Source organism: Phialemonium atrogriseum (assembly GCF_030411735.1).
Source record: "Phialemonium atrogriseum strain 8032-3 unplaced genomic scaffold QBC33scaffold_1, whole genome shotgun sequence".
In the NCBI taxonomy this organism is placed as follows: Eukaryota; Fungi; Ascomycota; class Sordariomycetes; order Cephalothecales; family Cephalothecaceae; genus Phialemonium; species Phialemonium atrogriseum.
This window is the reverse complement of record NW_026848138.1, coordinates 715,608-741,441: the sequence shown is the minus strand read 5'-3', so window position 1 is coordinate 741,441 and position 25,834 is coordinate 715,608. Positions and strand designations below refer to the sequence as shown.

Genomic DNA, 25,834 nt, shown 5'->3' with positions numbered 1-25,834 from the left:
AAACGGAAAAGCGCGCAGGGCTCTACATGGTTGAAGTTGCGCCTGCTCACGATTGCAACTCCCGTCTTTGGCATTTGATGCTTTATTTTCGTTGCCCGTCAACAGACGGGGTGGGGGATGCTTTGCTCGCTGGCGGCCTGGAGTATAAATGGATAGATAGACCATGTCACAGAACACTAGAAGACTAGGATGAGAAACGATGATAATGACCCCGTCCCCGCCGACCTCGATACATCTCGTCAACTTGCCGTACCTCATACAGTTAAGCTGACGATGGCGTGGTGCTGACTCCAGCTCGGAGGTTAACTGGTCGGTTGTGTTACAGGTTGGGAGTGCAACCCAGGTGGCCGTGGACCTCACGGACAACCACCCCTGAGCTCTTACCTGCGCCCTCTATTTACTAACCTCTAGCACAGCGCTATATCCGCACTCTTGAGGGAGATAAGCTTCTCCCAAGACCGCCAAGCCATGCCACTCGATAGCCAAGCAACAGGCAACAAGCCGCTTCGTCGGGTTGCCCAGTCTGCAGCAAAGGCGCAGCAGTTCCGGCCCAAGATAAACACACGACTTCCCGGGCATATGGCCCGTCTTCCGCCTTCCGTTCTCCCCTCCGCTGCCTCCCACATTGCTGCTACATCCGCCATTCCAACACAAACCAATCAACAGATTAGAGTGCAGGGGAACTCTAAAGGGGTAAACCCATTTCGGGGCTGACTAGAGGCGCCCCACATCCGTTTGTTTGGCCACGGCCTCAGAATACCCAACCCGGCAGGAAGATGCCGGCCCTCCACTTGGCTTTCAACGCCTCTGGCACACCGGACGTCGACGCGGGCAGTATTCCGGCAGTGCTCATCAATACGGCTCTCCTCTGGGAGGACTACATTCCCAAGTATTACTTCCCACATGCGAGTCAGGGTCGAAGAGCCAAATGCCATGGTGTAGATATTCTCATCGATGGCAGGACTCAAAGTCCAGTTCTTAGTTTCTGTAGCTGGCTCATGAGGCCGTAACCGCCGTAACCCTTAGTCTCCGCGGCGGACATGTCAGCATCGCCGCCGCTGCCTTTCTTGGAGGTGTTCCATACATCTGCCTTGTCTCCGTCTCGCCGGGAGGAATGCTCGGCTTCCTTCATCAAGTCCCGGTGTCTGTCCTCAACCATCTTTGCAAGGCTCTCGATGAACCTAGTCCGCCCCTTCTCCTCTGCCGTGCCCTTCCATACCTTGGCAAGATCCTTCAGCTCTTCGATCCGGCGCGCAGCGTCCTCAATCCCCTTGATCGGGTCCTCACGGTTGTCGAGCAGTTGTGAGATCTCGTCCCTCAGCTTCCGCAATACCTGCTGGCCTTTCTCCTCGGTGCTGTGCATCTCCGGTCCCGTGTCCGGGGCAGAGACGGAGAGGAATGATGAGCTGACCGACAACTCCGACGGCGGGAACACAAATTCCATGGAATCGCCAAAGGTCTTGATGACAGAATCCAGTCGGGACCGCACGAGTGTCAGTGTGCGTAGTTGTGTGATGTGGGGCGGCTCATTTGGTGCCATAGCTTGGGAGGGGCCGTCGGATGCTGCCTCGCTCATGGGTGCAGCAGAAACTTGTCTGTGGGATTCGGGACCCCCAGCAGTGCTTGAAGAAGGCTTTGTGTCTAGGCCATTCTGTATACCGCCAGGTACAAACCTGGAAACGTCGGCTTCCAAGCTGTCTGTCAGGGCCTCGGCTAGGCCCAAAGTCTCACCTCGAAGTAGCTCGACCTCGTAAGCCAGGCGGCTCCCACTCCTCATGATATCATCGGTGAGCTGTGTGAGTGTTCCTGTAAGGCGGGTGGTGTGTGCGTTGAGTTGTGACAGCAAAGTCTGGGCCTGAGCCGACAGCTCTGATAAGGGTACAGCTCCTTGGCCTGGGCGACCTGGCGTCTGAAGGGGTGCCAAGGTGGCATTGAGATGCTCAGTAGGGTCGAAGGCCGGATCTACAAATCCTTGCAAGAACGGATCGGCCAGATGTGCTGATTCCACATGTCTGACTTGTCTGGCTTGCCTGGACTGCTGCCGAACATGGAGACCAAGAGTCTTGGAGCCGCCTGCTGTCGAGGAGCTTCTGTTCTCCTGGCTTTGGCCAGCTTTTGCATCCCAGGCCATCACTGCAGAGCTATGTCTGGACCCTGAGCAGAAGAGCCCTCGAAAGATTGTATCTGACTTTGGATGCCACGATGGAAGCCAAAAGCTGGGTTGCTGACATGAGGTTCATCTTTGGAGGCATCTGGTCCGTGCGTTGAGAGAAGCATTGACCAATCAAAGGTGTCATTGAGTAGGTACCTCGGTGCTGTCTTGTTTTCGGGAGGTACGTACCTATGACAAGTCAACACCTGGAAACTCACCTCCTCCGGCAACCTATTACAGGCCGAGATTGGAATCAAGAACTGTCAACTTTTTGGCATTTCATACTGGGTACCTACTTGGGTAGTTTATGATCTTTGCCTGCCACTGCTTAGGCAGCGTCTTGTCCACTTTATCATGCCAACAGCAAGTGAAAAGGTCAAAACCCCAAGCCCAACTTTGCCATCAGCTCTATCGTCTTTGCAATCATGATCTTGTAATCATTCCTACCCGGTGTTGGTGTTGTGAATAGTAGGTCGCCCTTCACAACTGGTTTCCCCAATGTGATGCGCTGGGCCAAATATTCAGATGCTGTGATATTGGGCGAACGCACTCGCAAGCCTCCTAAGAGCAGTTGCGACCTGTTATATTGTTGCTACGAAGGCCTCGAATTTGTGACTGTTGTCGTCAATAATTTGTTTGAGGGCCTAGAAATTAGTAGACACACATACCCAAGTGGGCTAAAGGTAATGTGAGCGTTTCGCTTCAGCTTGTTGCAGGCCAATCTGGGCTATCTGCAGTCAAAGAAGTAGGTCAAATGCTGGTGCATATGGCTGAAGCAATGATTCTCATGCAGTAGTGGAAACTTTCGGCCTTGACTCGTTCTGGGCTAAAGCTCCTGCACTGAGCCTCGAGTCTTGCCTTTTCATGCTCGTTCGCTGTTGCCCATTCACTTCATTGACCTAGGTAGGTACCAACGTACCTTAGGTAGGCACCGGTATCTATCTGCCACCTTCTCGACTCACGCTTCCACTTCCAATACCCCGCCTAGCAACCATCGCAGCCACCATGAACGTCAAGAAATTCAAGGCAGATGTCACCGCAGCTGCTGCCCACTTCAGGGGCGTTGCAGTTGGTGTCCTGGACATTTGCAATGGAGAATCGGAAGGCGAAGTGGTTGTCACTTTTCAACACCCCCATCTTTCAAGTCCTATTCACATTCAGGCCGTTGCCCAAAGCCTCTCCAAGTACCCTCGTGGCAACAGCTATATGCTATTCACTACGTCTCCCGATGTTCCCAATATTGTCATAGACGCCTTGGTTCGGGTTAAGGACTACCTCTTCGGTGCTAGGGTTATGGGAGTGGTCACCATCCTGGCAAAGTCACTGAATGCTGCTCTTGAGCCTTCCTCAGACTCTCTGGAAGCAATCCTGGAGGACTACAAAAGCTGGGACGACAAGGAAGACCAAGAAGATAAAGAAAGTACCGAGAATGTCGACAATGATGATGCCGCCGACGATGATGCCGACAATGACGCCGATAATGACGGCAGCTTTGAAGACTTCAGTGACGACGACTTCGGTGACTTCGGTGACTTCAGTGAAAGCAACTTCAAAGACAGCAACTTTGAGGACTCCAGTGACGATGAGAATTTTGGCCTAAATTCAAGGCCATCTTCTCCACAGCGCGAAGACTTGCTGCCACGGATGAAACATGACCTTCGAGAAGTGAGGGCTGCGGGCTACAAGATTGGCTTGCTAGATGGGCTTGGGCGACATGCAGATGACGGCATCATATCTATCGCCAGACGAGTCAACCAGTTGGAGCTATCTGAAGACGCCCTCAAGGCATGGGACATAAGAGATGCCAACTATGTTGTCCTTCTCATCCGATACGAGGGACACTATCTCCCCCTGGAGACGCTCCTCGAGCATCCAGTGCCTGGCTCCAGAGTTCAGTTTCGAATCGGAATATGCAACCAGTACAAACCATCCACGTCGAGTGCTTTGGCTGCAGTCGCCGACTTGTTCCACGCCACCACGTCAAAGGTTGGAGCGCATCATGCCACCACGTCGAAGACTCCAAGTTCCAAAGCTAGGGATCAACCTTCCAAAGCTGAAGGCGGCGACTTCCAGAACATGTTCTTGTCAAAATCCCTTGACACTTTCATGGGCGAAAGCCTTGTCCCTCTCCTCAAGCTGAGAGAGACAATGGACCTTTCTTGGGATGGAGCTAATGAAACGCTCATCGCCAACAGAGCTTTGTCATTCGAACCCCGTCCACGTCAGCCCCCAGGTACACAGCCACAGCCACAGGGAAGCGGACAAGGAATGGAACAGAGAAAGGCACTGGGAAGCGTGCTACCAAAGGAAAAGGCAGAAGACGAATTCACTGTCCTTGTCAGCGACCACCTTTCCGAATCTGCCACCCAAGAGCGAAGCCTCCCCCTGGTTGCCATGCAATTTGCAATGCACTACTTCGTCAGGTGCCCAGAGTTTTGCCTGAGATGCCACCGAAGGCTTGACGACAAGTTTGACGCCATCATGCCCTACGTCTGCTCCAACTCCCTCTGTCTGTTCCAGTACTTGACTATGGGCCTTGGTCCAAACGTCGAAAACGATATCATCAGAAAACCGGTTGTGGTTGATCTCCTCATAAGCTTATTCTATGCCAGTATCCAACGCCGAGATCAGCTCGCCCGTCTGAAGAAGCATGAGGACCCAGCCATCCGAGACTACCCAGTTGGATTGCAACTTCGAGTGCCAGCGCTGTTCAGCCCTGAGGTTGCCTTGCACAAGCCCATCAAAGTCAAGGTAACAGCCGACCCAACAGTCTTCTTGGTAGAGCAAGCCGGAGACCTTGGTCGCCTATTCGTTAGTCAATGGGTTGCCTTTCAACGCTCTGGCGACAACATCGACTCCAAGGAGAGAATCTCCCATGCCCTCATTATTGGCGTCGACCACGACAAGCTTTCGGTTACTATGCAGGTCATGAGCCACTCTAGTAGTCATCTGTCGATACCAAGCTACACCAAGGACGGCGAAGTTGAGCTATACCCATATGAGCTGGACTGTGACGTGTTGGATGACTCCTCCAAGTCCAGTGCCATGTCCTTATTGCTCGGCACGCTCCCTTCGATACGAGCGATCCGTTCGTACCTCACCAGCCACCCGCATGTCACATTTCGATCCTATAGCAGGCTCTCGCCGGCTGCCGCCACACTTCTCCAATGGATTATATCATCCAACCGATCCTGTATTCAGGAAATCGACTCATCCAGAGCTGAGCGTATATCGGGGATGGGGCCATGGATCCAGTTTCGCTTTCTAAGCGACAAAGAGGTGCGGTTCAGTCGAGCCCTCCAGCAGGTTGCGGCAAGCGGGAAGCTTGGTGCGACTCCTACCATCTTCGCCTGGCACGGAAGCCCCCTTGAAAACTGGCATAGCATTCTCCGAAATGGTCTAAACTACAGGGATACTCGACACGGCCGCGCCCATGGTCACGGGGTGTACTTCTCTGACCGCTTCAACGTGAGCACATTGTACACCAACGAACACGACCGGACATGGCCAAACTCGGAGATCAACATGAGTTCGGCCGTGAGCCTGAACGAAATCATCAATAGTCCACAGGGGTTTCTTTGCCAAAAACCTTGCTACGTGATCCCCCAGCTCGACTGGCATCAATGTCGTTATTTGTTCGTAAGATCAAACAGGCTCGATTCTCAGGGGGACGCAGATGATCCCCCGCCCAACGTGCCGATCCTCGAGCAGGCTCCTGGCCTGGAAGTTACTGGACCTGAGAATAGCCACATACAGATCCCAGTAGCAGCCATGCCGCTACGGAGTGTTCCCGCACTTGGTCAGACGTGGTCGAGGAAAACGGTGGTCCGCAGCCTAGCCGAGCACAGTGAAGACGAGGATAGCGAGGATCTGGAGTTCATCATGGACGAGGAGAAGCAGCCAACCTCCGAGGACCAACAGGCACACGAATCAAGTGCTAAGACAGCCCTTACTGGCTTTAAACCCGGCGACCTGGACCTTGCCACTCTTCCCCGCCTGGAACCACCTGCGTGGGCTACAGCCACGGCCACTAGGGTCATGGGACGCGAGGTCAAGAGGTTGCAGAAGTTGCAAGCAGGGACACCCCTTCACGAGCTGGGATGGTACATCGACTTCGACAAGTTGACAAACATGTTCCAGTGGATTGTCCAGTTCCACAGCTTCGACCTCGCCTTGCCACTGGCCCGGGACATGGAGGAGGCCGGCGTCACCTCCGTCGTCATGGAGGTCCGTTTCGGCAAGGAGCATCCCCTGACTCCGCCATTCATCCGCGTGGTGCGCCCCCGCTTCCTCCCCTTCCTCCAGGGCGGCGGCGGCCACGTCACCGCCGGAGGAGCCATGTGCATGGAGCTCCTCACCAACACGGGCTGGACGCCGGCGAACAGCATGGAGAGCGTGCTCTTGCAGGTGCGCATGGCACTGTGCAACCTCGATCCTCAACCCGCCCGGCTGAATCAGGACATTGGGAGAGGGGACCAGAACGAGGACTACGGCATGGGCGAGGCCATCGAGGCATATGTTCGCGCCGCAAGAGCTCATGGATGGGAGGTCCCGCGTGGCCTGATGGCTTCTATTGGGTATCCACGGTAGCCCGACACCGGGCGCTGAGATTGGATGAGCAAGGAGAGACTGCGAATACGGCAGTGTTGGCGCCTTTTGCTTCGTGATGAGGTTGGAAACCGGCGACACCTTTCCAAGTAGAGAAGGCTTGCTTTGCGGTTTTGCGCGCCATGGATTCATCAGCCTCGTCAAGGACGGGGCATTAATCATGATGGACAATGACATGAATGTCGTAATGATAAACGACTGTAAAAGTTTAGATCAAGAACCTAGACACAATACTCTTATTCGCAAAGAAAGGACCATATGATGCTGTCGAACCCTGCAGGGGTTGAGTTGTGATGAATTTGATGTGGCACAAACGTCATGCAGGAACCAACCAGTGGTGACAATAATAAGGGGCATTCGGAAGATATGACGGGCGGCTACCCGAGACGAGACGACTATAATGTTAACATCAAAACCCAACAACAATTCCCCCACGCCCCTCAAAGCCTCAGATATCCATGCTCCGCTCATCTCTCCCCGTGAACACCTTATGCAGCCGCTTGCTGAGGGCCTGCCCGACGCGCCTATCGCTAAACGCGCCGTCCTTGTTCGCGCTCTTGCGCAGCTCCTCGAGGGCGAGGGGCCCCCTCTCCCCGAGGCCGCGGACGAGGGCCGGGACGGAGGGGAACTCGGCGGCGATGCCGTGGGCGACGGGGGCGGTGACGCGGGCGACCTCCTGCAGCAGGCGCAGGTACGTGTCCCCGGCGCCGTCGCCGGCCCGCACCTGGCCCGTCTCCATGCAGAAGGCGGCCGAAGCGGCGTTGGCCGAATCGCGCTGCCGCCGGTAGGGGGCCGTCGAGACGTGCTGCGTCAGTATGGCTATCTGGCGGGCCGTCTCGAGCGCGAGGGACGTGTGGTGGATGAGCGCGCCGTGGATGACCTGGAGGTCTAGGAGCGCGTCCTCGATGGCGTCCTCGTCGACGTAGGCGGCGGCGGAGCTGGGTTTCTTCTTGCGGCGCGAAGGTGCCGGTGGCTGCTGGCTGCTGCTGGGTGGGCCGGCGGAGGAGGAGGAGCAGGAGGAGGGAGTATCCTCTGAGAGGCCGCTGCGGACAGCCGAGACGAACTGGCGGTTGCGGATCGTGCGGTTCTTGCGCATCCAGGGCGTGAGGCCTTCGATCAGGTAGATGAGAACATGATCACGGAAGTGCTGCCGCATGCCGAGGACATGGGCCTTGACGTCGGTGCCATCCTCCTTGAGAACGAGCTTTACGAACTCGGCCGCGTGGAGGATGACAATTACATGATTTTCAGGCTCAACCCGCAAGGGAACGGGCTCCCAGTGATCCAGTTCCTCGTTATATATGGATTTGACCTTCCGGCTCCATTTGACGACGTTGTCCACAGGGCTCGTCCATGACTGGTACTCCACATCCAGATCCTTGAGCAGCGTCTCCGCTTGTAAAGTGGTGGCATGAGGAAGGCTGGCCGGGAGATGAACTAACATCTCCTTTGAGGAAAGTCGCTTATCTGTCCGGACTTTGTTAACTTCGGCCAGCGCGGCGGCTCTTTCCTTCTCGACGGCCCGTTGTTGTTTCTCCTGCTCTTTCTCTTTTTTCTTTCGCTCCTTTTCGGCTTCCCGTGCTTCTTTCTCCTTTGCTCTCTCCTCAGCACTCTTCTTGGGCCCGGATGGGGCTTTTGGGGCTCTCTTTGTCTTGGGCATTGATCCCCGAATGAGATTGGGGTTTTGCCTTCGGGTTCTGACCTTGGTGATATCGGGGAACTCGTCTTCCGAGACCGAGGTGCCATCCTCACTTGAATCGTCGAGCGTAATGACGTCCGACACGGTTCGACGCAGTCCGCGAGGAGGACTATCAGTTGGGCCATTGTCATACCCTTGTTGTGGCGCAGAACTGGATATGGGATCCCACAATGCCGACCGTTTTGGTGATCGAGCAAGCTGAGGTTGATGGTCGTCGTCGCGGAGGGTATTCGTCACGAGTTTAGAAGCAGCATCTTCGGTTCGCCTATTGCCCCTGTGTGCTGGCGATGAACTGGCAAAGAGACTGCTGTCCAGGAAATCTAGAGACTTGTTGGCGGGTTTTGCCCCTATGACGGGAGGATCCGAAAACTCGATGGGGTCCAGGTCGGCGACGGAGTTCAGTCTCCTCAAAGGACCTGGTTGAGAAGTGTTCCTGATAGTGGGAAGCTCCGTTGATGACAAGATGTCTTGGCCCTTTGAGAGCCGAGGCTTCTTCCTCGCACGCGAGTCAAACATAAAGGAGTCATTATCCCCATCAAGATCCCCAGTCGTATCAAAATCGTCTGATAGAAACAAGGCGCTGACCCTTGTTGAATCCAATTGGCCCTTTCGGTTGGTTGCCTGTACTCGTCCCCTGGCTATGGGTTGGTTCCAAGAGTCCCGATCCAGAGTCTCGTCTGTGAGATCAACGAAGTTAAGATCTGGAACCCGACTGTTTCCCCCAATTTCGACTTTCCTTGACTGAGATAGTGAATCTTGCGGCCATGATTGAGCCGCATAAAGGGGACTGGACAGAAGATCAATAACTTCAACGGGCATCGTTTGATGGGCTTAGGTGACGAAGTTCGCGGCTAACGGGCAGAGGAATGCGAACGGATGAGCCCCAATTGCTGTCTACTCCCGCTCCAACATGGCCGTATGGCACGAGTATGATTGGCGGTTCCTTTGACAGGTAAATTGGGTTTCCAGCGCGACGCGGGCTCACGCGCCAGGCTTTAACCAACAGGCGCCAAGTGGACGGGTTCTCATGTGATACCCTCGTGCCATCCACGTGACATGATGAATAAGTTGGTAGTTCCCGTCTCGCTCTCCAGTCTTGCTCTAGTCCCCACTCCAGTCTCGCAGCTCTTCACATCTCGCTCTTAAGCGCCCGTTCAGTTTGGTCCTGATAGAGAATTTGCATAATTTGGCAACCCGTTCTCTCTCGCCACCCTTGGAGGAGAGAAGCGATGCATTTTTTGTGGCACCGATATAGCCGGCATCCACCCTGTACTCTGTACCAAGGCTGGTTGAAACGTGCTGGCTTCACGCCACCTCTTGACTAGCCAGGCGTCCACATCTTGTTCGTTTCTTGGATGCGCACTGATGGAAACGGTGGAAATAGACAAGGATGGAAGTCTCGGAGGTTGCCTACAAATCAGGATGCAGAGGACATACCGACCATACTCCGTACAAATATCGAATGGCGGGGACCGCGGGGTATGTTCATGCATGTGGCAAGGGAATGCCTCCAATCCTCGAGCAGTGTGTGTAGCTGTCCGGAGATAGAGTTACCCTTTTTAACGGTAATGTGACCGTCTACTGCGTATTGGTCCACGACCCATGTAGGACAATTGTCATGGCGTGCAGCGGAGCAAGCGGAAGTCTGAACAATCGCAGACTGAACCAAGTTCATGCCTCTACATACACGATTAATAGATATGAGGCTCGTGCGGCCAGCCTCAGCAGCTTGGTTTCTTGCGACCGCCGTTATTTGAAGGTTTCGGGGCCATGCTGTCTGCCGGACATGGTCGAGATCATGCCTTGTGCTTGCAGGATGTTTGGTCCTCTTGTTGAACGTGATGGTGGGTCATGCTCCCCACTTAAAAGAATCCAGGATGAAAGGTTCCTTGGTCGGGCGAGAAGGGGCGAGACCTCAAGAATCCGGAGTTCGTTTTCGAGCTTCTAGTTCACTGCCGCCGCCGTTGAGCGATCGGTTTGCCTCTACGCCGTCACAAAACATGCACCTGGACGCTCCTTCCAACTGCTGAACCCAGCCTGCAGCACCGACGCCAGAGTTCTCCTCTTGTCCAACATGGCAATCAATGTGATAAGACCCGGGGATTGTATATGAGAGTGGCTTGGAGTCGATGGATGAGATAACTCTCATGTCAGGTCTTGGGATATATAATTGCCGTGTCGCTCTGTTGGGCCAGAGACGCGGTCAGATATGTTATCAGAGGCTGAATGAAGCCTTGAAGAACCATCTCGATCGATATGTCGTGCAACGATGTGTCACGCGAATGCAACGCTCGGACAGATCACAACAAGCCAAAGTGGCGAAGACACATGGCTCTGCCGATCCTTGGCTACTAACACAGATCAAGCCAAGCCCGCTCTTCGTCTGATGTCTCGGACTACAGAGGATTCGGGCGGCCCGGAGGCCGTTGAGGGAGTCAAGAGTTGACCATCGATGTGCCGGCAAGAGTGTGACTCTCGACTAAATATCACAAGTGTCAGCTCAGGACTGGAGGAAGGATGACCCCCATACGCAGTAGCCAGTGTAACCAGCTGCATGGGTTGTAATCGATCAGCCCTCTCCCGACCATTGATGGCTTCTTCTGGTTGGGGCTGAGAATACTAGAAGGTCTATCGGGAGTCAATACGCTTCATGTTCCTCCTGGTTCTGGGGCGTAAATAGGTATGGCACTGGGAAGCCTGACTTTGTTTCTCCCTCGCTGCGGGAGAATTGCTGCGTACAACCTCCCGTCGTTGAGAACTGTATCCAATGGTCTCCTTTGCTCCTTTGTGGGTGTGCCGTTCAGCAGAGTTGAAGTCAAAGCGCGCCTGCGAAGAAAGACTGTTGGACACATGGATGGAACCATGGGTCCCCATGATGAGGTACTCTAATGTATCTCTATTGCTCTCCTAATGCCTGTAATGCCAGCCAACTGGGAGGTACCTCTAAGTACTACAGAGCACAAGGATGATGCCTGCTTATAGGCGCTAGCCCCTTTATGTTCTTAGGTACGGATCCGTACCTAGCTAGGTATATCAAGATGGAAGATCCGACCTGCCCTGGCTCATTGGACAGGGAGGCTCCAATGACCTCTCGCCTCATCTACTCCTTTTTCTGAACTCCTTTTTCCGCCCTTTTTTTTTTTTATATGTCCCCCCTCACCCCTTTTCCTCTCTCCCCAACCCCTCTTTCTCTCGTAGTAGTACCTTGGTAGTGACTGTGTGTCTCACCCTGTTGCTCAGATCTCCAACTTTTTGGGACCCTAAGGTAGGTAACTTCAGGACTCGAGTGGTGAGTAGAGTAGGTGGTTAATTGCAATTGTGGGAAGTGGTTTATACTTGGGTACCTACCGTGGTGGTGTACTATACTTGCATCTTTGCACGGGCATGCAAAGGTTCAACATTAGGTACCTTTCCTGGCTGCGCAGAGCCCGCCTTCGAAGCTAAGGTGGTATGTTCCGCCTTGGTGTCATTGCACGGCCTTTTCTCTTTTTTTCTCCCTCATGGCCGAGCACCTGAGGTGCTTTCTTCTATTTGTATCTGCCCCGGCCTCTTTGCTTTCTCTTTTTAGCTTTTCGTCAGATGTTGTGGGCCAACGTCTGGCACAGTTCGTCCCACTTTTGTCTCCCTCTCTCCCTCGCGCCGACCCGACCAGTAAACTTGACATTTTAGGACCTGAACTAGTCTCCTCTGAGAGGGGCCTTATCCTTCAGGGACGCGTTTGTAATTTGCGGGACCCCTGTCAGCGCAATCAAATAAACACGCAAAATCCCAAACACTGGGGGCCACCCAGCATTTTCCCCAAAAATACCCGCGCGACGAGACACGACTATTCTCCATTCTGGAACCCATATGCCGCTGGCGGGAGCATAATCCCTCTCGCGGGGCCCTTTAATTCCGCATACAGCACACATCAATACAGCATCCTATCCAGCCTGTTTGGCCTACCCGTCATTGTTTTGCCTGCCACTGTGCTACAAGCCGGCCCGTTCCCGCGATTCCAGTTCCCAGTTTCCAGTTTCCAGTCCTGACAGTCACCCGCTTTTGCTCTTAAGGAGGTGCTGCCCCCTTTCCCGCCCTCCATGGCAGGCTCTCCGCCAGAATCGCCGGGGACACTACCTCCGCGACCACTAAGCGCCATGGTGAGGGCCGCGCCGAGGAGTAACAGTCGGATGAGCATGAACAGCAAGGCCGGTGGAGGAAGCAGGGCCTCGGATGAAGATGCCAGGACTTCGGTTAGAGTTGGTGAGTGCCCGCCTCGCTTTCCCCCGCCTGTACTGCCGAAGAGGGCACCTGGAATCCTGACAATCTATTTCCAGCCGTTCGCGTTCGGCCGCCACTGAATCCCGAAGACCCCGGCTACGATCTCATCCCCCAGCGATTCCAGCGGTCTATGGTCCAGGTCACGTCGAGTACAAATCTGGCAATCGACGCACCACAAGGGAAGAAGCTCTTCGTCTTCGATAGGGTTTTTGGGCCCGATGTGGATCAGGAGGGCATTTGGGAATACCTCAACGACTGTGTCAACTCGTTTACCCAGGGATACAATGTTTCTCTCCTCGCTTACGGCCAGTCGGGCGCGGGGAAGTCGTATACTATGGGCACGTCTGGCCCTGCCGAGCAGGGAGATCTGGAGGTTATGGGTACGTGGCTTTGCACTTGCTCGCAGCATTTGGTGCTGCCAGCTAGGGCTTCCAGTTGCAGAGAAAAGGCTAACCATATCGTGCTGTCTAGGTGTTATCCCGCGTGCGGCCACGGCACTTTTCGAGAGGCTTGATGGGCCGAAAGGCAACCCCAACCGTAATTCCATGTCTCAGCTGCGGACCCCAGCGAGATATTCTATGCAACCTGCAAGCCTGAAGGGAGAGAAGAACTGGACTCTGAAGGCGACATATGTTGAAATCTACAACGAGCAGCTCCGGGACCTCTTGATTCCGGACCATATCCCGTCGCATGAGCGAGGCAGCGTGACGATTCGCGAAGATGTTAAGGGCAACATCATCCTCACTGGTTTGCGACAAGTCGAGATCAATTCGGTGGACGACTTGATGAATGCGCTGAATTTCGGCTCGACGCTGCGGCAGACGGACGCGACTGCTATTAACGCAAGGTCGTCGCGATCGCATGCCGTCTTCAGTCTCAATCTGGTGCAGCGGAAGAACAAGCTGCAAACGACGCAGGGCCCCGAAAAACGCTTTTCGGTACCTCTCGAGGCCATGTCGGGGACCGAAACATGGGTAACCACGGACAGCAAGCTGCATTTCGTGGATTTAGCCGGCAGCGAGCGTCTCAAAAACACCGGGGCGCAGGGTGAGCGGGCCAAAGAGGGCATCTCAATCAACGCGGGCTTGGCAGCGCTCGGAAAAGTCATCTCGCAGCTTTCGTCGCGCCAGGCCGGCTCGCACGTGTCATACCGAGATTCCAAGTTGACACGCCTCCTCCAGGACTCCCTCGGCGGCAATGCGATTACCTACATGATCGCCTGCGTGACGCCGCCGGAATTCCACCTCAGCGAGACGCTCAACACGGTGCAATATGCCCAGAGGGCCCGAGCCATCCAGAGCAAGCCGCGGATCCAGCAGGTCGAGGAGGGTGACAAGCAAGCCATAATTGATCGGCTGAAGGCCGAGGTGGCCTTCCTGCGTGAGCAGATCCGGAGTGCGGAACGTGGCGGGGGTGACAGACGCATGCTTGCCGCAGGCGAGAGGTCCGAGCGGCAGAACGAGCGGGAGGTTGAGCTCCAGAACCAGTTACTGGACTCGCAGGAAAATTACACCACGCTAAGTCAGCGCCATGCGAAACTCATTGCCGAGATGGCTAAGGCTCGGGATAATGAGCTCGCCGAAAACGAGCAGCTCGAGCACTCCCTGGGCGATAGCGCAACGGAGCGGTTAAATCGGTCCAACAGCTTCGCCCAGGCCGTCGAGCAGGTCGTCCTGGAATATGAAAAGACTATCCAGTCTCTGGAACAGTCGCTGTCCAGCACCCGTACCACCCTGTCCAACACTGAGACGTCGCTTCTCGAGAAGGAAACTAAGTGTGCCTATACCGAGACCATCAACTCACAGCTCCAGGCGCGACTGCAGAAGCTTATGGACCGCGAGGCCAGTACCGAGAACTATCTTCACGACCTGGAATCAAAGTTGGATGGCCATACGTCCGGCGAGGAGAAGAATGCCACCATTATCTTGGAGTTGCGCAAGGAGATTGCGCGCGTACGAGAGAATGAGGCCACCTGCGAGGACTACATCTCCACGTTGGAGGAGCGGCTCGCCGAGGCTGACCAGGATGCTGAACTGATGCAACGCGAAATCGACCGCTTGGAGCAGGTTGTGGAACGACAGCGCAGCCTCGGGAAGCTGGATTCACTGTTGTACGAGCTCGACCATATCCAGCAGGACGCCAAGGCGCCCGAAGCCGAGCCTGAGCTCAATAACGGCACTACCCGACAGCGAGGTAACAGTCGGGGCACGGCAGACCATTCGCGCAGCCAGAGTCATGTCAGCCGTCACTCCCACAAAGAAGATGTCATCCTCGAGGGTGACGAGAGTGACGACGTGGACGAGGACACGACGCCGCTGGCTGAGGATGAGAGGGCCGCGAGAGAAGCGACACCGCAGCCGTCGCTGGAGACACTTGACGCGAGCCCAGAGGCTCCCGAGGACTACCCCGCAAGCCCTGCGCAATCCAGGTTCGTAGCCGACAAGCTTGAGACGATGACCCAGGAGCTTGTCCACCTCAGGGTCGAACATGAGACCACGCTCAACGAGTTCGATCTGCTCCATGCCAAGTATGACGAGGCTCTTCGAGCCCTCGCCGAGCTTCAGGACTCCATCGACGAGGCGCGCCATCCTAACCGCCAGCGCGATTCGATGCTGTCCGTGACATCCCCGACACAGACAAGACCCCCGTCCTACCTGTCCGACGCAAGATCGAGCGAAACAAAGGATGGAGGCCGCTACTCGTCATCGCGGTCGCTTTCTTCCGAGTTGTCATCAGCCATGGAATCCCCTGCTACCATGCTCGACAGTTCCGACGCCGAGACGGCCGTGCCCAACAGCTCGAACGAACATGACGCGAATGGCGGCGACCTAGCGGCAGAACTGAGTCGGTTGAAGTCAATGGCTGCGGCAAAGGAGTCGGCGGAGCAAGAGCTGGTCGAGAAGTATGCCGAACTGGAAAGAAAACACCACGAGACACTCGACGTCGTGGAGGAACTCAAGACCGAGGTTGCCAAAGCCCAGGCTGCTACTACAGAAGCCTCGTCGCCGAGGGGCAGTACCCCCGTAATCCGCCGCAAATCGAGCCAGAACGTCATGATCATCGACCGCGCACACCGATCCTTCGCATCTCTCCGCAACATTGCGAGCGAGAATTTCGAGGACCAACCCGATGTGATGCAGAACTTCGAACTCAACCTGAACGCTGCGATGCATGAGCTCCACGCCCGCTCGGAGAGGATACAGGAGCTCGAGGCAGACGTTGCGTCAGCCAGGAAGGAGATGGAGACAAAGATGACAATCATCTCGGGCCTGACTCGGGAACGCTCGAGCCTGAAAGCGTCTCCCATGGATATGGCGGTGGTGTCCAATTTGAGAGAGCAGCTTGAGAAGAATGAGAAGCAACTCCAGGAGATCCAAGAAGCCCGCGCCGCCCGCGAGAGAGAACTGGAGCTCGAAGTTAGCGAGTTGCGGAAATCATTGAACAAGTCGGCCGAACCCCTCGAAGGACAAGTCAACGACGGGACAGCCCGTGATCTGCCCCAGCAATACGAGGCCCACGAGAAGAAAATAGCCGAGCTCGAGTCAGAGCTTGCCAGCTGGGAAGCGAAGCACCAAACGGCATTGGAGAACATGCGTGCCGCCGAGACGGAAACGAGAAAGACGATTGAGGAACTCGAAGCCCAGCTCGCCCAGCTTTCCGAGTCCAAGGATAAGATGAAGAAGGATGGCGATGATGCCGAGGAGATGGAGACCAAGCACCAGAAGCTCGTCGGTTTCTTACGCAGCGAGATCGACGAGTACAAGGCCACCATCAACAGCAACGTCTTGAAGCTCGCCGAAGTTGAAGAACAGCATGCTGCAGCCAGGAATCTGCTCGACGCCGCATCTCGGGACCGGGATGCAGCTGCTGGCGACCTGGAGACCCAGAGACAGCTTGTCTCGTCGTTGCAGAACCAGATTGCTAGCCACGAAGAGGTTATCAAGACGCACCACGACAGCCTCGAAGAGCTCCGGGCCGCGCACGCGCACGAGATCGCCGAGATCGAGGCGTCTACGAAGCAAGAATACGACTCTCAATTGGCGACCATCATGTCTGAGCATGCCGAGAACGTGAGGGCGCTCGAGAGCGAGCTCACCGAAACCCGCGAAGATCTGATGAAGGTTGCCACTCAAGTCGCGTTCGCCCTGGGTCTCGATGTCAGCGTCGAAATGATCACGGAGCGCATTGACGACCTGATCGCTGACCAGAAAGCACTCAGCCAAGAGCAGAGGATGCGGGCAGAGCTCGAGGGGCATGTGAACGACTTGACAAATATCAATGACACCATCATGCGGGATTTGGAGGCCGTCAAGTCGGCCATGACGGAAATAATGTCGTCCGACGGCGAGCAGCTGAAGAGCCCATACCCGTCTGTAACGGAGCAGTTCTTGGTTGTGAAGAAGAAGCTGGTCGATCTGGAGACGAAGAACAAGAAGAACTCGCGCCTCGTCGAGGAGCTTGAAGACCAACTCCAGACCAACTTTGACCAGACACAGATGACCAACAACCGCTTGTCCACCCTGCAGACGGAGCGCAACGCCCAGCTCGATGAAGCAAACGCGGCTAGGTCGAAGCTTCAGTCGGAACTGGACACCATCAAAGAGGAATATGCCTCGCTCCAGGTATGTGCCATACGTGTCCCTTGGGTAGACTTTCCAAAAGACACCATGCTGACGCTCAGAAGGCCAAGTTTGAAAGCAGTAATTCGGTCGACGGGCCCCAACGTACCAACTCGATGAACTCGCATCTTCGCAAGAGCGCATCGGTCGCCTCCCTCCCATCTCCCCCGCCCGCCATCCCTCTTCCTCCTCTGCCCAGCACTTCAGGTGGCGCGCCGGCCGGCGTTTCAGGCCAGCCAGGTTCACCCACGGGCCGACCGGGAAGCAAGGACATCGCCATCTCCCAGATCCAGGAGGACCAGGAAGCACGCATCCGCACCATCGAGAAGCACCTGCATGCTGAGAAGCAGCTGACCCAGACTCTTGAGGAGGCCCTCACGGACCTGGAACACCAGCAGAACAAGATCAAGGCAGACTGTGACGCATGGCGCCGCCGATGCACTGATCTCGAGACCGAACTGAAGGACCTGAAGGAGAAGCCGCAGGATCAGCGGTGGAGCTTGCACCAGGTCGAAGAGGAGCGCAAGAAGCGCCGGGATGCGGAGATCGCGAGGGCACACCTCGAGGAACGCATGAATGCCATCTCGAAGAAGAAGAAGAAGGGCAGCCTCAACTGCTTCTAGAGGGGCGCTGGTTGGAAACCTTTTTGCTTCTGGTGTTGGGGCGGTCGTTTTTGGCTTTTGTGGTCGAAACTTGTCGACGGTTGCGTCTGGATTTTTCGGAATATCCCCTCCGGCCCATCTGCCACGGGCAGTTTTCTTGGCTTCTGATACCTACCATCCCAAAGCAGCAGCACGGCACGCGCGAATGGAGTTGATGGACCCTCCCTTTGTTTATTGAAAAAAGGCCACGAACACTTCTCAGACACGTGCGGGAGCATCACATACCGCTGGTTGGCAGCGTTTTCTTTCTTCACTACACGCATTTCGATTCTATTTTAATTCAGAGCAGACGAGCATGCTGACGACATACGGGGAACGAGAATGACGATGAGAGTGACGAGGAGGGAGACATGCTTTCGGCTACGAGAAGTGTCTGGAAGATCAACCAACCGGGCCGGACACATTCTCCCTTGTCGGCAATCTCATGACGTATCATATAAAAACCCCTTCCCCCCTTCCTTTCTTTGTGGCTAGTTTTGTGTGTTATAGGATACAGCACGGTCTCTTGCCCCTCGGCTGCGAGGCCCTATACTTTTTTATTCCGTTTGTCCCTTGAGGAGGAAAGTTCATGGCCATCGAGTTGAGGTGGAATACCTCTGGGTTGAGCTGGTTCGAGTGTCGGAAGATGAGAACGATCTGAAACAGGTTTATTTCTTAGAGCAGGCCAATTTCTAATGCCGAATTCTATGACCCAACGTGCCCATTCAATTGTGTCTTGATCCAAGTGACACGAGTTCAGCGCATTTAAGAAGTGCCTTCTCTAACCCCAAGTTCACATTATACGGATCCGTACTGGGAGACCAATGGAGATCATCAATCTATGGGAGAATATAGGTGCGTATTCAGATATAATGAATAGGTAGTGGATATCTCGAAGAAATGCTATGCTATGCTATGCTATCGAAGCTACCTAGAGGAACTATGTTCAGAGAATGCGGAGCCATGCTGTTAAAAACCTCCCACCCCGAACTCCTTGCTTGCTTGGTATGGTCGTCGCCTTCATTACTATTATCAGGACCGTGTTCATAACGGCGACTGGTTTGGCCCAGCCAACTCTTGGGGATCAACCCACCCCCCCCCCCCCCTGCGGAACGTCCGCTAGCCTGGCCTACTCAGAGGCCAGTTCTGGGCCTTCCCGGGCGACGGGCTATTCTTACTTATTGCCCCAAAGGGGCTCACCGTCCCGGCCCGCAGCCACGTGTCCAGGCTGGGAGGCAGGAACTTGGAAACCCGCTTTTCTCCCGGGCCCGCTGTATCGTCGTCACCGCCGCCGCCGCCGTCGGGGCTCGTCCCCCGCGACCCCCCCGCGAGGAACTCGTCCTTGTCCCGCGGGAAGAGGGTGAATTTCCCCCTCGGCGGCGTCCGGAGATGGAACCCCGCCCCACCGTCACCGCCGGGGCTACCGCTAGTGGCGTAGCCGATGGCGGTCGGGGCGACGCTGACCCTCGAGGCGGCCGGCACGGCCGTGGGCAGGGGCTCCTTGACGTCGGCGCCGAATCCGTCGCCGGCACGGGTCTCGTAGGCTCCCGGCTCGTAATAGTTCGCGCCCGAGGAAGACCCGGCGAAGGCGGGGTAGCCGATGGTGGTGGCCCTGCGGGAGAGCGCCGAGCGCCTGCGCTTACGGTTGCGCTTGTACCGGAGGACCAGCACGACGGCGCCGATGGTGAGGAGCGAGGAGCCGACGGTCGCGCCCACGACAGCCACGGCTGCCTGGGTCACCGACACGGCGGTGCCTTGGGCTTGGAGGATCTTGTTGTCTGCTTCGGCCTTTGGAGGTGTGGGTTAGTGAGAGGCAGCTCTTTGGGGCGGGGGAAGGGGGGGGGGGAGTCTCACCCTGACAGCCGTGGCGTCGGCCTTGGCCGCCTGCACCATGCTGGCGGCCGTGTCCATGATGCTCTGAGCGGAGACGCTCGCGGCGGCGATGATGCCAGCGGCGCTGGCGCCGGCGCTGCTGGTGGCGCTGGCCACGGCCGAGGCCATGGCCTGGCTGGCGCTGCTCTGGGCGGAGAGGACGGCCGCGTCGGCGGAGCGCGACGCCTGGTCGCGGTCCTGGCGCGCCGACTCGGCGCCGCGGCTGGCGGCGTCGGCGTCGGCGCGCGCGCTCGCGAGCTGCTGCTGCGTCTGGCTGAGCTGCTGCTGCACCTGCTGGAGGGACTGCGACAGCTGCTGCGAGGACTGCGACAGCTGCTGCGACGCCTGGCTGACCTGCCGCGACGCATCCGATATGGACCGGATCTGGGCCGACAGTTGCGCGATCTGGCCGTCGTCCTGCCGCCTGAGGACGGGTGCTGGTGTTATCTGGGCGAGGGGCGCTCGCGCGGCGAGGTGGGCAGGCGATGCATCGTCCTGCTGCCGCCGCGGGCGGTGATGGCTGTTCTCTCTACTCCCTTCCTCCCGCTTAACCTCCTCTGAGCTCAACGTCCACCATAGTGACACGGGTTCTGATCTCGCCTCTCCCACACCTCTCGGCACCGTCTCCCCGCGTGGTTGTTGTTGTTCGCCGTGCCTCGATCCGCCATTCGCCCAAGCACAGCTTGAGGAAAGAAGCAAAAGTAAGGAAATCTGGATTAAACGTTTCCTAGCCATGGCTCGGAGTCGCCGACTGGTTGGCTTGCTGCTACCTGCGGCGGGAAAATGAAAGAGAGTTTAGGTTGGAGATCATCTTTCAGCCAGCGGCAGCGAGAGAATAGGCAGAATCGGGAAAACAAAAAAGACAAACAGAGGAGAACGCGTAGTGGGCAGGTCCGGTCCATAAAAGAAGATCTTTCCAGCGCAGTCCTGGTAGGGAAAGGGATAAAGGGGGCGCCCACGATCGATCTCCCCCAAACCCATGGTTGTCTATGCCGGGGGTTTCTGACAGCCGGCTGGCGAGTGATCATGCTACCTTGCCTGGGGTTCCTGTCATGACATGAACTTCGCGCTTGTCCATCCAAATACCAGGGGAAGGGACGCGGAAGGCATGGTAAGCTGGAGGCCCAGAGTTGTAAGAGGTCGGCAGATCCGGCAGAAACGTCCGTGTGTTTGTCGGGCATTCCGGGCTGCAGAGTCTCCGGACCAGGTTGCGGGCCCCTGCTGCCCTCTGGCGGGACGATCCGAATTTTTGATTTGGCCAAACCGGGTTGTTGGCGCAACAACGAGCTTGTCTCACAAACTGAGTGCGAAACGCACGACTTCATGCGCTGCTCACCCAACCTTGGATTGGCTGCGCTGCCAAACAGGGCCTGTTTGTCTCATCACCTCTTTTCAGCCATGCGCGAACAAGGCCGATAACCTGGGTTTGAAGCCCCAGGAGCCGATGCCAAAGATTTTCGACTTCGCTTGAAGGTTGTTGATTTGACGCGCCACTGAAACTTTAAGATGCCAGACTGTGGTGCTGGACTGTTTCCTAGAGTGATCTCTTAAAAATAATCTCGCATCCCTTTCCTGCAACTAGAAATAGCCCAGGAATCTCTCTGATGTCCGATGTCCCTTGCTATATGATCAGGCATTGATGTTGGTCGAAGACACAGAGCTCCTCGGTCCTCTCCGTCATGCACCCTGCAGTTCACTTGACACGCCTAACTCTGTGGTGTCGCACCTGTCAGACTGGAAACCAGCCTGGAGGAAAAAGGTCCTTGCTTTACAATTGGGTAATTCTCGAACGTGTGTTATATACAGTCAAATTGTTGTCGGAAGTCCACACTTACTTAAAGTCTTGTCTTTCATGCCAAAACAGACCTGCCTACTCCGTTCCCAACGCCAGCTATGCACCCCCCACGTTCCAGTGCTAGCTCAAAAGGATGGCCGACCCGACCCCCAAGCTTTTCCTCTTAGCCCATTAAACACTGATGAAACCGGAAAACAGCCATCGTGAACGTGGACGATGGCGGACTTTGAGCACGTGGTGCGCGGCGCCACCTCTATCCCCACACCACCTCCGCCGCAGGATTGACGAGTTCGTTGTTGACAGGCTTGTGGCCCTCGACAAGCCCAAACCGCAAACGCTTGGACATCCCTAAACCGGGAGCTTGAACTTCTGGCCCTTGAGCACCTTGTTGTAGTAGATCCAGAAGAAATCGCTGTACAAGATGGTCTGGATGATGCCTGCCGTAACAGCGATGTAGTCCACCTTGTGATTCGGCTCGGTGACGTAGCGATAGATCCAGTTGGGGATGTAAAGGGCGCGATACAGGCCCAGGGCGAAAAGGTAGTGTGTCGTGATGGTCTCGGCCTCACCAGTGCGCTGGAGCATGAACAGCTGCGGGAGGATGGCTACAGCCTCGAGCCAGATGGAGAAGGCCCACATGATTTCCGAGACGGTGTACTTGTAGGGGAACAGCACGGCGAAGACAGCGGCTCCGGCGAGGAGGTATTGGATGCGGAAGGTATCGAGATTGGGGTCATTGGTCGGCTTGTAGGCATTTGTCATGAGATAGATGATGTAACCTTGCGAGCTGATGAACATGATCTTGAACACGATGTTGTACACGCTCTCGGTTGTGAATAGGTCTGCGCCAATGGTTCGGTTAGTTCCTGCGACAGGGATAGCTAGCATGAAGCACCGGAGACGTACCAAGATATCTTGTGACGTAGACCAGGAGATAGAGTGCTTGGGACTTGAACGAGATCCCGGAACAGCTCTGCATATGGTCAGCAGGTGGCCTTAGATCGAGAACTAGGCCTTGAACACGAACTTTGAGCTGAGTCATCTTATGGAGGAGGATGGCAATGGACCCCAAGTGGGAGAAGTCCCCTGTAAAAGTTGGCTAGGTCAATACGAGAAGAGAAGCTATCCCAACCGCGCAATGGATCCATACCCAGGACTCTGAAGATGTTCAACATGGCGATAGATCAGGGGGCCGTAGTTTGAGCTTGGAAAGACAAAATACGGCTGTAGAAGCACCGACGATAGCCTGTCAAAGCACGTTGCGATTGGCGATATTGTGGCGACGAATGTTGAGAGAATGAGAGACTCTTCAGAAACGACGAAAGGACACGATACGCGATTTGGCATGGTGGATCCCTGTCACGGAAGTTAGTTCAGAGCCGCCCATTTGCCGGGCCGTAGTGGTCCGAGCGCCTCTCGCACTAACATAATAAAGCGTAAGGCTGTTGCAGCTGCAAAACTCGTCTTCACCTGACGACGAGGACTCCATAGTAAATCCTCTCTGAAAGAGACTCGAGCTTGCAAGCAGCAAGCGGCTCTCGTACCCTCATCATGCCTTGGGGGACCTTATTTACGACGCTCAATAGCGATAGTGGCAGGATATACAGATCAATTTTGCAAAGGCGCGTACATTAATGAAGGAGGACGTATTCAATGATTGTACTCGACCTCACGACGGATATGACAAATGGTGGTATTTTGTTTTCCATTGTGACCCTATAAGCCTTCCGTTCCTATGCCGATTGGTCTACCAGCTGGAAAATGTGCACTTCCATCGGTCATGGATGCAGCCTCCACCAACAAGGCCGCCATCATATGAGCAAGCAAGCAAAACCCTGCCAACACCAGCCCAGAAGCCGAATGCATTCCATGCGCAAACCGTCCTTCGCCCGAGATTTTCATCATCGTCCACTGGCCTCGCCTCCCACACGCCTCTACTTGTGCAGCTTGCGCTGGTAGAAAGCGAGCTCCTCACCCTCCAGAATGTAGCCATCGCAGCGGCCGGACTGGCCGGGCCTGCTCGAGATGACGGCGTACAGCCGACCGGCCTCGAACTGCTTCTCGACGGCGGGCTCAATCTTGCCGGTGGCGGCAAAACGAACAGCCTGCTTCTTCTCGACCGAGTTGCTCTTCTTGACCTCCTCGATGGTGGCACCCTGCTTCTGCTGACGGCGGCGGCCGAGCGGCTGGCCGTAGTGAGCCTCGTACCACTGGCGGAAGGGAGCGGCGTCGATCTGGACGACGGCGGACTTGGTTAGGGTGTTGGTGCGGACCAGCTCGTTGTTGCTAGGGTGGTAGGCGACGACGATGATACGGGTCTTGCGGGTGCAGCCCTCGGATGGCCAGGCAAAATTGCCAGCCTCGAGTCGAAGAGCTCGGTACTTGTGGTTGCCACCGCGAGTCCGGACAACGTGGATTCGCTTGGCGCCGATACGAGTGTTAGCAGGCTGGCGGCCTGCCTCGAAAGCTCTCTTCTTCCCTGTTGACAAAGGTCAGAACGCAATCTGGGAGGACCCTAAAGGTCACCAGAAGCGGGCTTTCGATATATTCAAATGGGACGCGAGGACGCACGGTAAAAGGAGCGCTTCGCTCCGGAAGCAGAGCGCTTCCCGCGGCTCGACCTGGTGATACCCATGATTTAAGCGTCTCGAGGGATCGGGGTTTCTGGAAGATGAGGAACGGTCAGCAGGCAGTCATTGTAACGGAGGGGTCAGGTGGGAAAATTGAGCATTGTCGAGTTTAGGAGAGCGAGGCATTCAATGCAAAAAGAGACAGATAATAGTCAGAATGGCAACAAGACAAATCATATAACTCACCTAGTCGACGCTGTTGTTGAGGTCCGTCTCGGGTGGTGATGCAGTCAAACAATTTTCTAGTCGTGCGAATTTTGAAGCCCTAGGATGCAATTGCCCGTTTCGTGTGTGCGTGAACTTTTACCGGCAGCAGGTTTTTCCGGAAATTATTCATGTCACGTGGCTGTCTCGTGAGGTCCAGTGTATCTAGTACCTAGGTACCTTAGCTAAGCCGGTGAGATACTGCCTGAGCCCCTTCCATCCGATCCTACCTACAACCTATGGGTGAGGGTTCGGTATGATAACAATCGGCTGGGAATGAACCACTGCTGTGGTGGACAGGTTGAGAGACTGCGGTATCTTTGGGTTAATAGCTGAGGACAACTATTATTGGGAGGAAACAGTCGCTGACTTAGGGATGTCGATTCTAATCCTGGGGCTAATCCTGGGAATAGGAAGCGACAACTCCTCAGGGTCATGATGATAATGTTATTGGTTCTTTTGTTAGACCAGGTTTTAGTGACTGAGGCTTCTCCCAAAGACTGGGAACGGTTTACTAGGTTCCATCTTCTGACCGAGCCTCGGCTCTTGCTACCCCACACTCATCCCTCCAACTCTGCTCCAAGCTCCAAGCTCCAAGCTCCAGCACGGCAGGTCTTACATATAATCCCCAGACTGCAACGAAAGGATGCTCTTGCGCTCCAGAGCTCGCTTTCAACGATTCCAAAGTCATCACAATGTCTGATTCCGCCAAGAGACGCCTCGAAGCCATCGGCAACCAGCTCTCCCCAGCTGGAACCAACTCGAGCTTCGAAGGTATCCCCTTGATCAAGAAAGTCGCTCCAGACTCCAATGGCCCGCGAGTTCAGGGGAAGGTCGTCATAATAACCGGTATATATCCAAGCCCACTGCCAGCCTGCCCCCTAATCCCGCGTTCCCCCATCTCCTAACCGCCCCCCAAAGGCGCGAACTCGATCCTCGGCATCGGACGCGCAGCAGCCCACCAGTTCGCCCAAAACGGTGCCCGGGCTGTCTACGTGTGCGATTTCGACGCCGCAAACCTCGAGACGCACAAGCGCGAGATCAAGGCCTCGTGGCCGGATGTCGACGTGCACACCCGCCGCTTCGACGCCGCCGACGAGGGCGCCGTGAAGGAGGTGGTCGACGACGCCCTCCGGCGCTACGGCAGGCTGGATGTCTTCTTCGCCAACGCCGGGACCATCGGGCCCCACGCGCTATTCACCGACATCGGGGCCGACGACTTCATGGAGACGCTGAGGGTGAACACCCTAGGGTAAGTCTGGGGGGGGGGGGGGGGGGGGGGGGGGGGGGGGGGGGGGGGGCGGGGGGGGGGGGCGGGGGGGGGGGGGGGGGGGGGGGGGGCGGGGCGCGGGGC

The 25,834-nt window shown here is 55.9% G+C and overlaps 8 protein-coding genes across 8 annotated transcripts in view; 3 read left to right on the top strand and 5 right to left on the bottom strand.

The window, feature by feature from the left end:
* Positions 1–839: 839 nt before the first annotated feature.
* On the bottom strand, positions 840–2,237 carry QBC33DRAFT_6288 (uncharacterized protein). Its single transcript, XM_060432944.1, has one exon. It carries the CDS (start codon positions 2,129–2,131, stop codon positions 965–967), a length of 1,167 nt encoding a protein of 388 aa, XP_060288560.1. The 5' UTR covers positions 2,132–2,237; the 3' UTR covers positions 840–964.
* A 1,778-nt stretch (positions 2,238–4,015) lies between these two features.
* Positions 4,016–6,837, top strand: QBC33DRAFT_520930 (uncharacterized protein). Its single transcript, XM_060426412.1, has one exon. The coding sequence runs from the start codon at positions 4,229–4,231 to the stop codon at positions 6,740–6,742; it is 2,514 nt and encodes an 837-aa protein (XP_060288559.1). The 5' UTR covers positions 4,016–4,228; the 3' UTR covers positions 6,743–6,837.
* A 114-nt stretch (positions 6,838–6,951) lies between these two features.
* Positions 6,952–9,445, bottom strand: QBC33DRAFT_582970 (uncharacterized protein). Its single transcript, XM_060431365.1, has one exon. The coding sequence runs from the start codon at positions 9,276–9,278 to the stop codon at positions 7,209–7,211; it is 2,070 nt and encodes a 689-aa protein (XP_060288558.1). The 5' UTR covers positions 9,279–9,445; the 3' UTR covers positions 6,952–7,208.
* A 3,093-nt stretch (positions 9,446–12,538) lies between these two features.
* Positions 12,539–17,961, top strand: QBC33DRAFT_443354 (kinesin-domain-containing protein; the record flags this gene model as incomplete). Its single annotated transcript, XM_060424218.1, has 4 exons — positions 12,539–12,701; positions 12,776–13,099; positions 13,191–17,341; positions 17,404–17,961. 4 exons carry the CDS (start codon positions 12,539–12,541, stop codon positions 17,959–17,961), a joined length of 5,196 nt encoding a protein of 1,731 aa, XP_060288557.1.
* A 1,137-nt stretch (positions 17,962–19,098) lies between these two features.
* QBC33DRAFT_510217 (uncharacterized protein) lies at positions 19,099–20,586 on the bottom strand (the record flags this gene model as incomplete). The annotated part of the gene is made up of 2 exons (XM_060425754.1): positions 19,099–19,767; positions 19,834–20,586. The coding sequence occupies 2 exons, from the start codon at positions 20,584–20,586 to the stop codon at positions 19,099–19,101; spliced, it is 1,422 nt and encodes a 473-aa protein (XP_060288556.1).
* Positions 20,587–21,923: 1,337 nt separating this feature from the next.
* On the bottom strand, positions 21,924–23,109 carry QBC33DRAFT_5755 (ER lumen protein-retaining receptor). Its single transcript, XM_060430836.1, has 3 exons — positions 23,073–23,109; positions 22,553–23,002; positions 21,924–22,488 (listed from the first exon to the last, which is right to left on the bottom strand). The coding sequence occupies exons 2-3, from the start codon at positions 22,686–22,688 to the stop codon at positions 21,995–21,997; spliced, it is 630 nt and encodes a 209-aa protein (XP_060288555.1). The 5' UTR covers positions 22,689–23,002; positions 23,073–23,109; the 3' UTR covers positions 21,924–21,994.
* A 34-nt stretch (positions 23,110–23,143) lies between these two features.
* QBC33DRAFT_520909 (ribosomal protein S8e/ribosomal biogenesis NSA2) lies at positions 23,144–24,527 on the bottom strand. Its single transcript, XM_060426411.1, has 3 exons — positions 24,463–24,527; positions 24,218–24,310; positions 23,144–24,125 (listed from the first exon to the last, which is right to left on the bottom strand). The coding sequence occupies exons 2-3, from the start codon at positions 24,279–24,281 to the stop codon at positions 23,581–23,583; spliced, it is 609 nt and encodes a 202-aa protein (XP_060288554.1). The 5' UTR covers positions 24,282–24,310; positions 24,463–24,527; the 3' UTR covers positions 23,144–23,580.
* A 648-nt stretch (positions 24,528–25,175) lies between these two features.
* QBC33DRAFT_574961 (uncharacterized protein) overlaps positions 25,176–25,834 on the top strand; it is a gene marked incomplete at both ends in the record, with an annotated part of 1,325 nt that continues 666 nt past the window's right edge. Inside the window, 2 exons of the mRNA XM_060430795.1 lie at positions 25,176–25,329; positions 25,402–25,732. Of these exons, the coding sequence (XP_060288553.1) occupies positions 25,176–25,329; positions 25,402–25,732 (485 nt within the window). The remainder of the gene's footprint in view (positions 25,330–25,401; positions 25,733–25,834) is intronic.